Below are 17,629 nucleotides of genomic sequence, written 5' to 3' on the forward strand. Positions count from 1 at the left end.
CTCTTTGAAAGAGCCCAGACTCTTTCTGGGTAATAGCTCTAGTCTAGCTGGGCTTGCTTGGTGGGGGTGGGGTGGTGGGGTCTCATCTTGGTTTGGGGGACACCTCAGATCTGCACATTGCCCCCCCACCCCATCTCCATGCGTCTGGGTCACAGGCTGGGTCCCTGTAGGATGTCCTCTGAGCAGCAATTAATCCTGTCTGACCTGCAGGGCACAAGGCTGCAAGCCACAGCCCAAGGACCTGGCCTGGACCTGACTCCTGTTGAAAGGTCCCTTTCCCTGTAGCTCCTGTGACCCCTCTCCTCGTGCTCAGAGACAGCCAGCTTCCATTTCACCTCCGGACCCCTCCTATGCATTTCTTCCTCTGTGTTCTCGCTGCCTTTCTCCTGGGCAGAAATGTATGTCCCACGGCTGGGGAGACTGGGGAGGCTCCAGTGAGCCTCTGTTTTCCAGTCCTACGCATGTCTGCCCAACTCGTCTTCTCAAAGCACAACCACGTCCCAGTCTACACAAGGCCCTGCATCTTACCAGAGCCAGGAGATCCTTCCGAGAGGATCGGTGCTTTCCACGGTGAGCCACCAAGGTACCTATTTCCCACTATCCGCCTGGCATTTCCACCAAACCAAACTGTTTCAACAACCTAAAATACACTCCACTCAAGTCATTTTTCATGCTGTTCTGTCTCAGTAAGTAGTGTTGTCTTCATTTCTGCCTCTCCTTTAGGATTCATCTCCCACGCCACTTTCTTTTTTGAGGGTAAGGGTAGCCAGAAAATGATATGCCAAATTACACATAGAGAGCCAAAAACAAACAAGAAAGATTGGAACTCGTTTATCACGCATCAAAGAATCCCCAGATCACTGCAGAGGCAGACTTTTCATTAAGCCCTCCCCTCTTTTTTAAATTACACTAACCACATGCAATCCTTCCTTCCTTTTTGATTGAACGCTTTGTTTTTGTTTCTTAGCTCTATTACTTAAGCTATTCTACTTTATTTTAGAGGTTTTTTTGTTTATTTTGGGACCAGGAATTGAACCCAGGGGTGCTTAAACCACTAAGCCACATCCCCAGCCCTTTAATTTTTTATTTTGAGACAGGGTCTCGCTAAGTTACCTAGGGCCTTGCTAAGTGGCTTTGAACTTGTGATCCTCCTGCCTCAGCCCCCCGCTGCTGGGATGACAGGCATGCACCACTGCGCCTGCCCATTAGAGTTATCTTATCCCCCTTATGAGGCTATGATTTATTTTGAAGTAATGTCTGGCTTATGCTTGTGTCCCCAACACCAGCATGGCAGGTTTATATAGTATGTGCTCAGTAAATACTTGTGCAACTGAATTCAAATGAAAATACCATTCTTTTGTCCTCTTAATTATACCTTTAAATAGAGAAATAAGCAACGAACAAGATGAATGTCAAATATGAAATACGAGTATGCCTTTTATGGCTTGAAAAATAATAATACTTCCTGGATGAGGGAATTGCTCTCTGGCTCTAGAAAACTGATCACCAGCATGACTTTCAATCTATTCTCTTAAGCATGGTCGACAATGAACAGACCGGATAAAATTATATATCAGAAAGGGTTGGCACAGACCTAAATCTCAAGTAACCAGAGAAAAATTAATGGAAATCAGAAAAAAAAAAGACATTAAAAGAAGAACATCACTTTCATTAGGACCCAATTTCCCTACCATATCACGGAAATGGGTTTAGAGAATATCAAAGAGCACATCAAAAGCAATACTCTCTACTCATCCGCATTACGAACCCTTTACCTTTAATGAGAGCCTGAAACTCTCTGTGCTTAACTGTCCCTCTCTGAAGATCAATTTTTAAGGTCATGAGGAGTGCAAAGAGGAATTTGTGGTTTTCGTACAGGCCTCTGACGGAGTATGTAAAAACGTCATATGTCAGATACTCGATAATATTCGTAATTCTCTTTTGAGGTAGTGGCGACTTCTCAGATCTGCAATACATTTTAAAAAATTGAAGAGGCTAAAATCAATCTCTGAAAGAAAAGAAATACAGATAAAAAGAAATTTACTTTATGGCTTTGGAGCCCTGGGGGAGAGGTAGGGAGGACTGACCTGGCCATGGACTGGTCAAAGAGCTTCAAGAACTGGGCCAGCGACGTCTGGTACATGATGTTGACCATGCTCATCTCGGTGATGAGGAAGTACAGGATGCTGCCCCGGGTGGCCGCAGGCCGGAACTCTTCCTGAGCCGTGTTAATCTTGATCTCCGTTTCCGCAGCCACGTGCAGCTTTTCACTCACCTCGGCAGCTGTCTGCTTGGTAGTGCGCAGGACACCAATGAGCGATTCATCATCTACCAAGGAACCTAAAAGTCAAAAGAGAGGAAAACTGTAGACTTGAGGTGGAACAGCTTCAAAGCAAGATGCATCACCTCTGAAATAACACTGCTCGTTGCCACCTTGACTTCCCCAAAGTCCACGGGGTACACTGGGAATAGAATCTTCAGACACCAAAAGGCCAACTACCACCTGACGCCTGAGTCCTGCCAATGGCCTGACCCATACTCGGCGTGCAAATCTGCAAAAGGCCAAAGACCCATTTGATAGGTCTTCAGATGTCTGAAGACAATGATGGCATTGCCAATGGTTTGAGCCATTCCCTATGTGACATGCTTTCCCTCCATCTTGGTGGCTTTTCACTAAGCGTCCCCAGAGTGTCCATCCCACTTGTCTTGGGGTGTGAGCTGGTGCAAAACCTAGCGAGCTGGCAGGTGAGTGGCACACTCTCCCCTCCACTGGTTGGGCAGAGCAGTCCTGGTTACTGAGAACTCTGGCTCCTCTACATCTACAAGAGTAGACTAGGGGACAGTAGAAGTGTCTCGCCAGGAAGAGAAACCCTAATATGATTTTTAGCTTCCCTCTCAACATCATTTTTAATAGAAATGACACATGCTCATGACCATGAGTTCAGTTTTAAGATATGGAAAGACGCTTTGGATGTGCCAAACTCATGGACAGTGCATCTGCACACAGCAGCGATTCGGCTTGTCCTGGTTTCTGGAAGGCAGGCGGGCGCTGCAGAAGTGCTGAGCTTCTCTGGCAGACATGCTACATCTCATGTGGAAGTCCACACTGTGGGACCTCACAGCAAAGAGGTCTAGATCTGGCACCCTCTGAGTTGGACGGGGGAGCTGCCTTTGGCTCTCTTCACTAACACTTAACCAACAGACAACTTCACCAGCAGAAGCAGTGCAATGAAGGCAGATAAAAACTTTCCACGGAGCTCCTCTTAAAGGTACAGTTTCGGGAGATTAGGTTTTTTGTTGTTGTTAAGATTCAGGAATTAAAGTGATATTGGGAAGTATTCATTATTAGACTGCTAATAAATGTTAGAATTTAGGTTGCTGTTATTTGCCTACACAGAACTATCTGATGTGTGTTGATCTGGTTTTATTGGGATACAATCTTCCTTTACCTATATTGCAAATTGTGGTATGGTATGATGACTTTGACTACCCAGAGACCCTGCCCTTGACTTCCAAGCACAAAGTCAAGGCAAGTTAAGAAGAGCTGGGCCCTTGGTAGCCAAGCGCCTTGGACACAAATGACATGTGTCATAACCTATTGTAGCACTGCATTTTAAGACCAAATGAAAGAGTCAATCTGAAAAAAAAAAAAATAGATTGAGCACATTAGTTTCCTTTGGACAAGCAAATTAGCCTATTATGAGCTACCCAGTTCCACTGGGAGCCCTCATTTTTCTCAGGAGAGAGCAATTACATCAAGAAAACTGTGTTATTCCCAGATGCTCAGTCTCTAGTTGCTAATTCAAAAATCAGATTCTCTGCAGTCCTTCTTTAACATCTAGATAGAAACCGCCTGGCTTGTTTTTGCATTGGTAACTCAACTCCTTCCTAAAGTGTGCAATCATGAGGGCACTGAAGAGCATAACAGAAATCCTCACTCAGGGCTCGTTATTTGACGACTTCTTAATAACACAATACCTTTTGTGGCACTTAATTTATAGAGGAGGTTGTCTTCAAGTTCTTTCATCTTCCGCTTGTTAAAAGTAACGTCCTCCAAAAGTTTAACCCTCTCGGATTCTAGCTCCTGTTATTAAGAAATAAAAAGATATCATCAGAACTAAAATTACCAGTGATTATGGCAAATCCAACATAGTAGTGTTTGTTACTAATTTTAAAGGTTTAAACCAAAGGGCCTTTCCAATGACAGAAGAAATTACTATCATTAGTCAAATCTGTCTATATTTTGTTTCTCTGGATAATTTTTTTAAAACTATGCCCACTAGTATTAAGATTCCACAGCATTTAGACTGGCATGGGGGAGACAATTGCTAAAACAACTTTACCCAATTCCCCCAGCCTCTTGCCAGCTCAGTTTATTAACAGAGTGTCCCATCCTTTTGGACTCGTTCCCACACTGCCTCTATGAGAAATGCTAATTTTATTTGCAGGAGGAAGAGTTAGAAACAAAGAAGCATTAATATCAAGAAACCAAGGGCTACTGAGGTCCAGTATGAACTTGGGATGGGATGTGAACACAGGACCTGAGGTGGCACAGTCAGTTGCTAATACAAATTCATTTTCCATCGAATCTGCGTCTCCTCCTACCAAAGGGATTACATTAGTGTTTGGAAGGTATTTTTCTCCTACATAAATAACTTATCTTAGAAATTATATTTTGGAAAAATGCTGAACTTTTGGAAGTTTGCAAGATTAGCACAAAGAACTCTCACATACCCTTTACCTACAGTCATCAAAAGACTTCTTGGCTTATCACTCTGTCTATAAATGATACTTACTGTTATCATTATTACTACCTACCCACTTGCTCATTGCATGCCCCTTGCCTCCTAAACACTCAGCAAATCTCCTGAGAGCCAGGACACCCTCTGACATGACCACAGCCCAACATTAAAATGCAGGAAATTTAACATTGACACAACACTGGTAAACACACTCTAAGTGAAACCATCACAGTGACATTTTCCTGGTCCTATACAGAATCACACATTGTTTTAAACTATTTATTTAAGAAGATTTATTGAAAAACTGCTTTGGAAATTCCACCACTTTCAGAAAGTTCTCCTGCACCAACCAGTCAATCAAAGGCCACAGCACAGCGTCAATCTGTATGTCTGGCACTTTGCCTTTGAGGTTTCCTCCAGAATTTGTGCATCCATGAGACAGAAACTTATCCACACCTTCCCATTAATTTTTGTGTTCTTCACAGCACTTATCTTGAATATCTTTGCAGAGAAGGGACTTAACCCAACAGATATTTGTCAAATCAAGATGCACTGAATTTAGTTCAACTCCTTCTTTACATCTGAGGAAGCTGAGAACCCAGAAATCTGACTAACATCCCAATATAACATACATAGCTGGTTACTGGAGGAGACAGAGCTGATACCCTTGTCTTCCAGCTCCAAGACAAGGGTTCCTTGGGGTGATGAGGGTGTGGCTGCATTTGCAGGGGACTAGCTAATGAATCGTTCTCATTCAAACAATCCTCCCTGTGTGGCAGTATATAAACACATGGACAAAATGAAATCCCATCAGCTTCCTGAAAAGTATGATATGGAAAACAGGTGCCATGACCTGTAAGGCTTCTCTAGGAGGCCTGGCAGGGTGGAAAGTGTATGTGCTGTTTTAGGCCAAGTCCCAATTCTCTCTGACCTCCATTTGTTCATCTGCACGAATAGGCACATAAGAGCAGGCTTGTTGTGGGGTTGACTGTCCTGCTCAGGATGCCCTCTCTGTGCTGTGTTCTCCAGCAAGGTTGGTATGCCCATCTGAGAACGTCTCTTGAAGAGGAAGCTAAGGCCTAAAAGGAGCGGGTGTGGGGACCTTGAGACAATGCAACCTCATGGGGGAGCTGGGCCAGTGTGAAATCATCTCAAAATAGCCCAACAGCCCCAGTTAGACCATGGAGAGCTCCTTTCCAACAGTGGTCCCGAGAGAGAGGCAGTGCAAGCAGTGAATTGCAGGGTCCGGGCTCTGTGTCTCTCTGTGGAAGAGACACAGATGACCTTTCAGGGAGCACAGAGAAACTGAGATCAAATGGCCCTCGAAGCTGGGACTGTGCCCTTCTCTCCCCTGTACTGGCCGCCGTCCGATGGCCCATCCCAAGGTGAGCCACCTCTATTAACTAGGTAGGTCCTCACATCGTTTTAGTCAGGAAGAAGAGCTGGATCGTCTCTCTTTCCCTTCCTGGGTGCCTCTCCCCCTCTCCTCCTGTGCCTGCCACCCTCCTCCTCTCCTTTTTCTCACCTTCCCATTTAAGCCTCTCTGCTGTTGTTATTCCTCACCTTGTCTTTTCCTTGAATCTTGAATAACAAAATTAATTATACTTAAGCAAAGAGAAATTTTCCCATGTTTTATGCAAATATAGTCAATATATGCAAATATATTTTGTGCAAATATTTTATGCATAAAATTCAATGTTTTCTGAGCATTATCTTAATAATTGGCTTAATCTTGTATCTGTCTCTTAAAAAACCTTCTAATCCTAAATTGTTCTCTGCTTCATTAGAACCCTCAGCTATACTTAATTTCTCTGTTTTAGTATAAATTCTGTTTAATTAAAATAAAGGTATGGCTTCTTATATCATTAGATAATTAGACAGTAGTAATTGCTCTGGTATTTAGGAAGCTAGGGCAATTTGTTTTTCTCCAGGATGATTGTTTTCAGTGAATTTTTCCGGTGAGCCCAGGACAATTCACAGGGCTACAGATATGAGAGTCAATATACCCAAAGGTTTCAAGTCAGAGCAGAAAGAGCAGTGTGTGTGTGTGTGTGTGTGTGTGTGTGTGTGTGTGTTTGGGGTTAAAGAAGTGAGTTACAGGATTTCTTCACAGCAATTGACACTGCCAAAGAAATATTTCTTTAGGTTAATAAGGGTAAATATGGTTTTCTTTTCCATATACTTAGCAATTTCTCAATACATTTTAAGCATTTGTTATAATTTATTATAAGTAGAAGTCTTTTCTTCTGGAGTTGTGATTACCTGTTTCTCGGTTAGAATTACCCTCCTCAGTAACTGATTCTCCAGTCCTTTCATGGTAACAGTGAAGTCAATGACTGACGTTTTAGCGTTGATCTCGGGGGTAAAGGCAGGGTTTGGTAACTTTGTGGTAATGTAAAGTTTGAATGAATCCAAGACATCACACTCCTTATCACCCACTTTCACCTATATACATTCAAATGTAAAATTAAGATCAGTTTAAAGGACAGGACAAGGGATTTGGGGTCAATTTAGGAACGCCTTTAGCAAAGACCAGGGTTGTGCAACTTGAATGAATTGGGAAGGAAAGCTGTGAAATTTTAATTCCCTGTTCTTAAACAATAAAGACTGTTCAATTTAGAAGAATTCAGATCTGTGGACCTGCCTGAAGTTATTTTTAGCCACGATACCAAGCAAATGAAAAATTTATCTAAAACAAATGGTGGGTAAAGGAAAACTTAGATGCATCTAGGATTTGACTTGACATTTTCAGTATTTATTACTTTCATAAATTGTTCAAAGTATAGGAGATGCTATTTTCCCCCCAGCTGAGGAAGCTGTTTCCTACTTTGGAACTTTGCTGTATTCATACAAAGTATTACTTCTTTTTACATTCCATGCTCATATCTCAAAGCACATTTGACAACAGAAAGTTAACATAATGTGCAAAGGAAAAATGCCAACCATTTTTTCTAGAAAGAAAACATTTATCTTAAATATTACTATTTACAGTATTTTGAAAAACAACTGGTTTTTGCCACCTAAAAAAAATTAAGTGGATATCAGTACCATTTTTAAATGGCTTAAATTTCAATTACTCCTCATCCTGCTTGTGATGGAAAACATTCCAAAGGCCACCATCACATCCTCGGGCACCCTACCTTCAACACTGCGAATACGAAGCAAATACAAATCTGAGGTCTTTTAAAAAGACCTTCAGGAATGGAGATTCAATATCCTCCTTCAACAAGTTAAACGAGGCATATAAAATAAGCCAGATACAGAAAGACAATTACAGTATGATCTCATCTATATGTGGAATCTAAATATGTCTGAATTCTTAGAAGCAGAGAATCCAATACTGGTTACCTGGGGCTGGAGGCAGGAAGGAGAGGTGTTAGTCCAAGGATACTAACTTTCATTTGCAAGATGAACATGCTGTCTTAGGGACAGCATGGGTGGTGATGAATGTGTTAATTTGATTGTGATAATCATTATATATTGTATAGGTATATCGAACATCACATTGTACATTTTGAATATGTAAGATATTTATTTTGTCAATTAAATTTTTAAAGTGCAATTCAAAATTGTGGATGAGTCCACAATAGCCAAATGAATCACTAAAATTTTGTGCTTAGCTCCTTTATTTGAAAAAGAGAAATTCTACTTCTTAATCTCAGAGGAGATGATACTGTCTTCAGAACACTGAGTTTTATTCAATATACCCCATAAACTCTTGCAGGCTTAAGTATATATTAGATGCTCCATAAATTTTGCTGAATTAACTTTAAAAATATAGCATATGAATGAATTCACATTAAGAAGAAAAATTCTCTAAATAAATCTTTGTTTAATGAAAAAATTGCATTCTTTATTGGTCACATATATTCAGGAAATTAAGTCATCCAAAGAGGAAAACTCTCATCCAGAAATGTTGTCATTCATCAAGAAATAAAACCTACCCTAAAGGAAGAGAATAACACCAGTTAAAAAATAAACAGTTATATTGAAAACAATTCAGGTTACCTTCAACAATTGGGAACAGTGTTCCATAGCTCCCAGCAAAGTCAATGGGTTTAGATTTAAAGTTAATAAAGAGAGAAAAGAACAGAGCAATGTCTATAGACTTTATGAAAATACTATTTTATCCAGTGAGGAAATCCAGGTTTTCTTGTAAAAATATGCACATAACTTGCAAAACCAATTTTCTCAGAGTTGCTAAAAATACATATACCTTTTCTGTATCACACTAGCATTATTATTAAAACCAGACAATGTGGTTTTCCCTAATCTTACTTAGTTTCAACTAAATGGCTACTCTTACCATGATATTGAGTTCCTCTGTAATTTTTTATATACTATAAAAAAGGAATCAAAGCATCACATGGCACCCAATGTTATATACAACTTACACGTTTTTATGAGTCAAAAAGTCAATTTCATTTTTTAAAAAGATCTATTTTAGCAATTTTGAAATGTACAATAGAGTAATAGCTATCACTGTGAGAGAGAAATAAAATAAGCACTTTATGCTTAAAAATTTCAAAAAAGATAAAACACTGACCATCAGTTTGGAAATAAATTTTTCCAGTGTATCAAATACTATCACCTGGAAGAAACTGCTTTTACTGCTATGCTCAAAAAGATAAGTAGATGTCACCATTGTTCTTTTCTTTCATGCTGTTTTACAAAACCTCACCTTAAAGGTGGAGCCTGACTTAATGAAATTCTTTTCTAATACATTATCCAAGGCTGGATCCAGTTCTTCACGAATGTCCTCGATGAGAAGGGGTCGGCCCAAGGAAAGGCTGTCCTCCAAGTGGGTGCGGAAATATTTATGATTCAGAGATGTCACCTAGAAGTAGAGTTCATTAGCCTGAGACTGTAATAAAGAATCTGCCCGTTCCTAAGTGGAAACCAAGAGATTTGGAGGACCGGTGACTAGGAATTTGAAGGGTAGTACAGGAAGCCTGCTTATAAAAAATATTTATAAAAAATAAAAGGAACCAGCAAAAATTAATTTTTCAAAAATTGGCAAGGCCTGACTTTGTTGAACCCTGCATGTGTCATGGAGTCTGTCTGATCAAAAGAGGAGATTTGCGTGACATTCTTCACATGGAATGTCAGAGCTCTGCTCCTGACAGACAGAAAAGAAGTACTTAAGGATTAATCTTTTTAAACTTGCATAGTTGTAATCACTAAGGAAAAGCAAAGTAACTCCCATATTACTGAAATTTATTTATCTTCTCAGGACCCTTCAAAATGAATAAGAGATTAAACACACACACACACACACACACACACACACACACACACACACAAGAACGTTAGAAATGACATTGGCCAACCAAAGGTCCATTCGTGTAGTATGTCTCCTAGTGGGAGGACTAGGATGCCTTCCAAAAAGTCAACCTAAAAGACTACCAACTCACTTCACCTATCCTTACATTTTTTGCCTGCCGGGATCCCCCATTTTAAAATCAACATTTGTTATTAAACAGACTGCGGGCTGGTTGATGCCTGCCTCAGCTGCTTGGCTTCGAACTCTTCCTTCTGCTATGATCCTTCTCCCTGCCTAACTGTGAGGACTCCCCAGGGCAGTGGTCAGGAGTGTGGAGCTGGCAGATATCAACTGCTGTAGGAAAAAGAAAATGTGTGGAATTGAGCAATGAAATAAATCTACTTTTGTTCTGTTTTGATGAAAAAGAAATAACGTTTAAAAAATCCTGCATTTGTAGGAAGCTGTTTCCCCCAAATGATAGTTTTCTTTATACAAATTATGTGCTCTGAAGTCATACTATGAGCTGATAAGGTAAATGAAGCTAAACAAAGAGCTGTTTTGTTTTTGTTTCTGTTTTTCAGTTTTTGTCCTGGGGATTGAACCCAGAGGCACTTAACCATTGAGCTACATTCCCAGTCCTTTTTATTTTCAATTTTGAGACAAGACCTCAATAAGTTGCTGAGACTGGCCTCAAACTTGCAATCCTCCTGTCTCAGCCTCTCAAGTAACTGGGATTATAGGGGGTGCACCACTGAGCCCAGCCAAACAAAGAATTTTAACTAGCTTATTAAACAAAACAAAATAAGGTCTCAATAAGACTAAATTCACTGATGTTTTGTTCTATCTCCCAGGGGATAAACTCTAATTTTTGCAATTTCCTTCCCAAGCAAAGAAATAAATAATAATTTTCTAATAGTTTATTTAGGGTTATCTTTAACCATCTTCAGTATCTTCACAAACTTGAAATAATATCTTGAAGTCCCAATTTCAAGTTTTATTCACTTGGTTTTTCTTGTATAGAGGCACTATGGGACAGCCACTCCAGAGCCTGTGCCATCTGTCTGCACAAACAAGGTGGTCAATGAAGTCCTGATGGGGACCATTGGTGAAGACATTCTTTTTCCAGAAGTCAGAACAGCAGGTCTGGAGGTGGCATTGAAAGTCATCTTGGCAAAGCTGCCGAGAGAGCGGGCTTTGTTTTTCATCTCTGTGTGTCTGAGCACGTGGTTAGCCACATACTCAGTGACTCATGCTTTCTGAATAAGGAAAATGCAGTTCGACCTGCTTACATCCCAGCAGGACATGGTTGTTCAAATAAGTAAGAGTCTCAGGCACTTTTCTGTTACATCCACAAGATGGTTTAGGGGACCAAGTTGCATCAGGAAGGACAAGACCCAAAGGCTATCAGCGAATTTAATGCTGGAGTGCAGAGGCCAGTGTGATCAGGAAACACAGTGGCATTCAGAGCCAAACCACACCTGGGCACCATTTGAGCTAAAGATAATAATGTGAGCAGTGAGATCAGCAGCCAGGGGAGTGAAGGGCAGTGGAGCAAGGGACAGTTACAACTGGATCCAGGAAACTAGGTGTAGGGGTATATAGGTGGACCCCATATGTCCATTCCTGGGAATGTGGTTCCCAAGAAGCTCTGTGGAAACAGACGACACCACTTCACTAGCTCTCCCCTTCCATTTACACTCCCTTGTCCATCTTAGGATTTCTCTGGGCTTTCTTGGTAGAAACAGACTAATGCATCGTGTTCTGGAGTATTCGTGAGGCAGGGCACCTAAGGTATGCTCCTGAGCACGAGGCAGTGTCCACTTACCTGGGAAGCCTGGATCTCAGAGGTACTCTTTCAATATTTCACTATTAAATACGAGGTTTGTGATAGGTTTTGTAGAAACTCTTTATCTGATTAGAGAAGATCCCTGCTATTCTTTGTTTACTGACAGTTTAATCACAAATGGGTATTGAATTTTAATTTTCCACATTTATCAAGACAGACACATGATTTTCCTGGGATTTGCACCCCATGATGATGACATACTTTGATCAATCCAATTAGATTCAATAAATATTGGAATTCTTATTCTGCATAAAGAGCTGTGCAGAAAATATAAAGATGGGTAAAACCATAAACCTGACTAGCAAGAAGTTTATGGTACAGCAAAAATAAAAGAGACAAATGTGCAAAGAACAATAATTGAAGACAGACTCCACAACAAAAGTTCAAACAAGATGTGAGGACTTGGGACAGGTTGCGCTAAGCTGCGGATTCCAAAAAGTCTTCATGAAGGTAGTGTTGGGTGGAGGCCTTGAGGAACACTGAAGATTTTTATTTGAGCTATAAGTTAAGTGACCAGTGGGGTGGAAAAAGACACTCTGATGAGCAGAAAAGTGGAAGTAGGCAGAAGGCTGAGAACTGGGGACAGCGTCTGGCAAACACGGAACAGTTCATATCGCTAGCTGAATTGAAATACAGATGGTCACAAGATCCCCAAGGAAGTCAAGAATGTGATCCTACCCACATCTACAGCTACTTTAAATTAACACAACATTAGACTCCAAAGCCCCATTATAAACTCAAGAGTGTAAATTAGCAAGCATTTATGAGAGATGATGCTAGCTATAGTTTGGATCTGGAGTGTCCCCCAAAGGCCTGTTTATTAAAGCCTTGGTCCCCAGCTTGGCACTATTGGAAGATGGTGGAAACTTCTTTCTTAGAGAAAGAGTTTCACTGAGTTGCTCACGGCTTTGCTAAATTGCTAAGGCTGGCTTTGAACTCATAATCCTCTTGCCTAAGGCTCCTGAGCCACTGGGATTATAGGCCTGCGCCACCACACGCAGCTTGGCTTGGTGGAAATTTTTAAAAGTTAGGGCCTAGTGGGAGGTCTTCCAGTCTTTGGGGGTGTGTCCTTGATAGCAATATTGAGACCCTAGTCCCTTTCTCTTCCTCTCTTTTACATCCTGGTCATGAGGTGAACAGTTGTTCCACTAAGATATACTGCTTCACCATAGGCTCAAAAGCAATGGTACCAATTAATCATGAACTGAAACCCCCCAAAACTGTGAACCAAAATAACCTTTTCTTTTTATAAAATAATTATCTCAGGTATTTATTATAGTAATAGAAAGCTAACTAACACAGATGACCACTTTATGACCAGCAGATTCTATTGGAAATTTTGGGAAAACTTTATGATTTTCTATGTACCAAATGCTACATACCTGTAAATCATTTTCTTTTTCCTTTGATTTAATCCAAGTTTTGCCTTGTGTTTGTGGATCTATGAGGAGTGGGTATCTGGTGGCCTTTGTCACAATAATGCCATTCTGAATTGAGAGATCATCACCTGGTAGACCCTGAAGCCCCCACTCACCAATCTGGATAACAGGAAATGGATATGACCATTCAAAAGAGAACAAAAATGTTTTTGTTAAATGAAGAGAAGGTTTTCATTAGTAGTTAGAAGTTCTATAATGTAAAAAATTTTAAATTTGGACGTTTGTTTTCCCTTGAGACTATGCAACCAGTAGCTACAAAAAGCAAACTTGTGTGAACCCAATAATATTAACTTTAGAAAATAAGTTTATAATCTAATGAATCCTCTCTTTAATGACCAAGACTAGATATTATCCTTTTATGCTACATTTCCTTATTTTAAGGAAACATAAATTGAGCACCTACTATACCTGATTTGGAATTAGAGAAGATAATGAATATAAAGAGCTGTCAAAAGAGATAACCCTGAGGAATAAGCCCCTGATATGTCTCCTTCCTGCCCTTAGGTTCTGTCTGCTTTGGGTATGGGTGCTTATATAGCTGGAGGAAAATGAGATGAGATATATCAGTAGGAGTTAATCAATGACACTTTCGTGAATATTTCCTTCTCCAAATTTAGAGGGGCTTGCCAGTCTCTGTCCATGTCATCACTGAAATCATAAGCGATCCAGTGAACTAACCAGCCTCCGCCCTCGTTAAATTACCCCAGGACTTCCTTGTTAAACTAATAAAGACTATCCTGGTCCACCTTGCTTCACCAGTGCCCAGTGCTTCTCCAACACATAATCTATTCCCTCTAAGGATGAATTCAACATTGTTTGAATCAAAGATGATTATTTTTTAACTTTTAAATACAGATAACATGAAATTAATAGCATCGCATCCCCTAGGGAAGTAGCAACTGGAGAGCATATTTGCAAATCAGAAATGCAACTCATGAATACAAATTGCCTGGAAAGCATTTATTACTACTTGAGCTCTGCAAGTTATACTGGAAATATACCGACAGTGGAATCAAAATCCTAGCCAGGATGGTTAGTATAGTAGGACACACTATTACTCAGTGATCCCAGAGCATGCTATGGTGTCATGCTATTGGACACTAAAAAAGATGGCAAATGATAAAAGGAAGGTTAATGTCTGCATTTATGGCCCAAAGAATTCCTGCAATTGCCTAAAACATTTGAAAGACAGTGTGACTTCAGCGGAGCACCGTGGATGATGAAGAGCTGAGAAGAGCTCCATACTGGCGAGCCTGCAGCTCATAACTTTTGCTTTTGGTTCATGCAGCGCGGTCAATTTCAATGGAAAAGCAAGCTTCTCAAAATGCTAAAAGAACTCCTGGGCCACAAAGCGAATCTTCCTTTTCACTCCTAAGCATGTCCAAAGCAATCTTTTCAATTAAACGAGGAAGGAAAACATTAGGAGGCAGAAACTCAAATATTACAAGGAAGGGACAACTTACAGTTGGAGGATCCACCAGCATTGAAATAAGATTCAGGTTTTCAGTGAAAGGAATTTTCCGTGCTCTCAACTCTATCTCCCACTGCTCTTTAAGCAAGTAGTTCCTAAATATCTGGTTGAATGGACCCAGGTAGGACAGGAAGCCGGTGCACAGCAGAATGTCACCCACAAGTCTGTTAAGAAAAACACAAAAGGCCCCTCCCCAATGTGAGTCGCCCAAAACATAAGGCTTTCCATCAGGTGTCTACGAAAGACACAGGGCAGTTTGTTTTTGTATCAGGTGACAGCCTTCTTTGCCCCTGCCAGGCATGGAGAGATCATGCCATGAAAGGGGTGAGGGGAGAGCAGGGCCACATTTTGGGTGGGTCAGAGAGCAAGAAGGCAGGCCCCCTACTGAAGTCAACAGGTGCAGAACCTCGGTTCCTGGTGGAAAGCACCTTCTTCCTACTCCATGTCATAGTCCTGATCACCACACACTCTTAAGTTAAACTATTTTTGCTGCTGCTTCTTTTTATTTATTTATTTATTTCGCTATTTTCCTTCCCCCTTCTCATTCTCTCTCTGCATTTTCTGAGGACCCCAGTAGACGGTGCACCATGATCCACACTTTCAAAATCACTCAGGCCAAGAGTAGAGAACTAGAGGGAGTATCCAGATTTTTCTGGCAAGTCCAAACACATCAGATGCACCCTTGTACTGAGAACCTCATTGCTGGGCCATAACTGAGATTTCAAATGTTTGGTGGGATTTTCTCCTCTCTCTACTGAGCATGTGTGACTCCCACTGCAAGCACTTCCTTAGATGGAGGGATTGAGAGATGAACAGGCAGACACACAGGAGAAAAGTACTTTAATGTCACAAAGAGCAGGGCTTGGAGTGAAAACTGAGAAGGAGAGCAATTATAACAAAGACCAAAATTCATACCTATTAATCTGAGCTTTGAACTCTCTACTTTGTTGGGTCCATCGGACTTTTTCTCCACTCAGCCCATCGATGAGAGTGGACGCTGCCTGCATCTTTTTCCGGCACATGTCTGCATCATTGAGCAGATCCTGCATCACAAGGGGAGAGTTTGTCAAAGAACTTTCTAAAGTGCTTGATCAAACACCCATCACATTCACATAAAAATACATGGAGGAATTTCTGAGTTTGAAAAAATGAATATAATCTCAAACTAACATGGTGACAGATGTTTACATATTAAATTCTAATAATCCATTCATGACATAGTGATTTTATCTTACAAAATTTCAAGGAAAGCAATTCTGTAAGAGAAAATCCAAATCATACAAATCAAAAGAGTATTTCTAGTATATATTTTCAAGACAATAACATAGAAATGATAAACACTTGAAGAGGTAGATATATTTACCTTGATTTAAACATTACACAATATATACATGGATCAAAACATCATATAGTACCTCATAAATGTACAATTTCCATGTATCAGTTTTAAAATGCATTTAATCTAAGACAGAGTCAAATAAATAACATATACCATACTAAAGTCTTGTATTTATTTAATGATAATTCTAAATTCTTTGCAGTTTACAAAGCATTTTCTCCCAGAAAAATCCCACACAAAGTCATGTCTGCCACCAGCTTGAACCAGTTTGTAAGAGACAACTATAACACTTTCAGAATATCTCTGAGCTGCTATTAAATGTAGCCACTAGAAAAAATTAAATCATAAATACTTACAATGAAGGAAATTATGGTAAAAGCAAAGGTAATAAATACTACAAACTCATAACTTTCTGTTTACATTTTAACATCATCTATGCTCTTTAGGTTATTTAAGTTTACTATATCTGCTTGGTGGTAGTCTAAAAAAGTGTCTGCCATGCATGTTTTCCAAATCTGTGCCAGGGCTATCACTCTGGTAATATAGTGTCGAGAGTGATCGCAGCATAGAAATCAGGAAATCAAGGCCCCCACCCCACTCAGACACTGCCACATTCCTACCCTTAGAGGTCACATTACAATTCCCCATTTTACAGATAAAGCTAGGTTAATTGCTCCAAACTGAGCTCACAGCACACTGGTACAGAATAGAAGACACAGAGACAAACCTGCACAGATATAGTCATCTATCTGTTCCTTGACAAAAGTGCCAAAAAACAATTTTGGAGAAAAAGATAGCCTTTTAAACAAATGATGCTGGGAAACTGATTATCCATATATAGAATAAGACTAGATCTTTATCTCTCACCCTGCACAAAAGTCAACTCAGAATGGATCAAAAACCTAGGAATTAGACCAGAGACTGTGCAACTCTTCCATGAAAACGAAGGGTCAACCCTTAAATATACACTCACAGGCAACAGCTTCCCTAATAGGACCCCAAAAGTTCAGGAAATAATACCAAGACCTAATAAGTGGGGTGGCATCAAATAAAAAGTTTCTGCACAGCAAAGGAAACAAGAATGTGAAGAGAAAACCTATGAATGGAATAAAATCTTTGCTAGCTATTCTTTTGACAGAGAAATAATATCCAGAATATATAAAGAATCCAAGAACCTTAACACCAAAAAAATAAACCCAAATAACCCAATTTATAAATGGGCAAATGAACAAAACAGACATTTCTCAAAAGAAGAAATACAAATGGCCAACAAGTATATGAAAAAATGTTTAATGTCATTAGCAATTAGAGAAATGCAAATCAGAGCCTACACTGAGATTTCATCTCACCAGTCGAAATGGTAACTATCAAGAACACAAACAATAATAAATGCTGGAGAGGGTGGGAGAAGAAGGAACACTTTTACATTGGTGGTGGGATTGTAAATTAGAACAACCACAGTGGAAATCAGTATGGAGGTTACTGCAGACTAGGAATGGAATCACCATATGACCCAGCTATACCACTCC

At 40.1% G+C, this 17,629-nt stretch overlaps 1 protein-coding gene across 1 annotated transcript in view; it reads right to left on the reverse strand.

Annotated features, from left to right (window-relative positions):
• Dnah8 (dynein axonemal heavy chain 8) overlaps positions 1 to 17,629 on the reverse strand; it is a 252,532-nt gene that overhangs the window by 71,829 nt on the left and 163,074 nt on the right. The window contains 8 exon segments of the mRNA XM_047558191.1: positions 1,776 to 1,966; positions 2,088 to 2,340; positions 3,979 to 4,084; positions 7,005 to 7,187; positions 9,424 to 9,579; positions 13,234 to 13,389; positions 14,754 to 14,925; positions 15,677 to 15,804. Of these exon segments, the coding sequence (XP_047414147.1) occupies positions 1,776 to 1,966; positions 2,088 to 2,340; positions 3,979 to 4,084; positions 7,005 to 7,187; positions 9,424 to 9,579; positions 13,234 to 13,389; positions 14,754 to 14,925; positions 15,677 to 15,804 (1,345 nt within the window).

The sequence above is a fragment of the Sciurus carolinensis genome, chromosome 7 (genome assembly GCF_902686445.1).
Source record: "Sciurus carolinensis chromosome 7, mSciCar1.2, whole genome shotgun sequence".
NCBI classification, from domain to species: domain Eukaryota; kingdom Metazoa; phylum Chordata; class Mammalia; order Rodentia; family Sciuridae; genus Sciurus; species Sciurus carolinensis.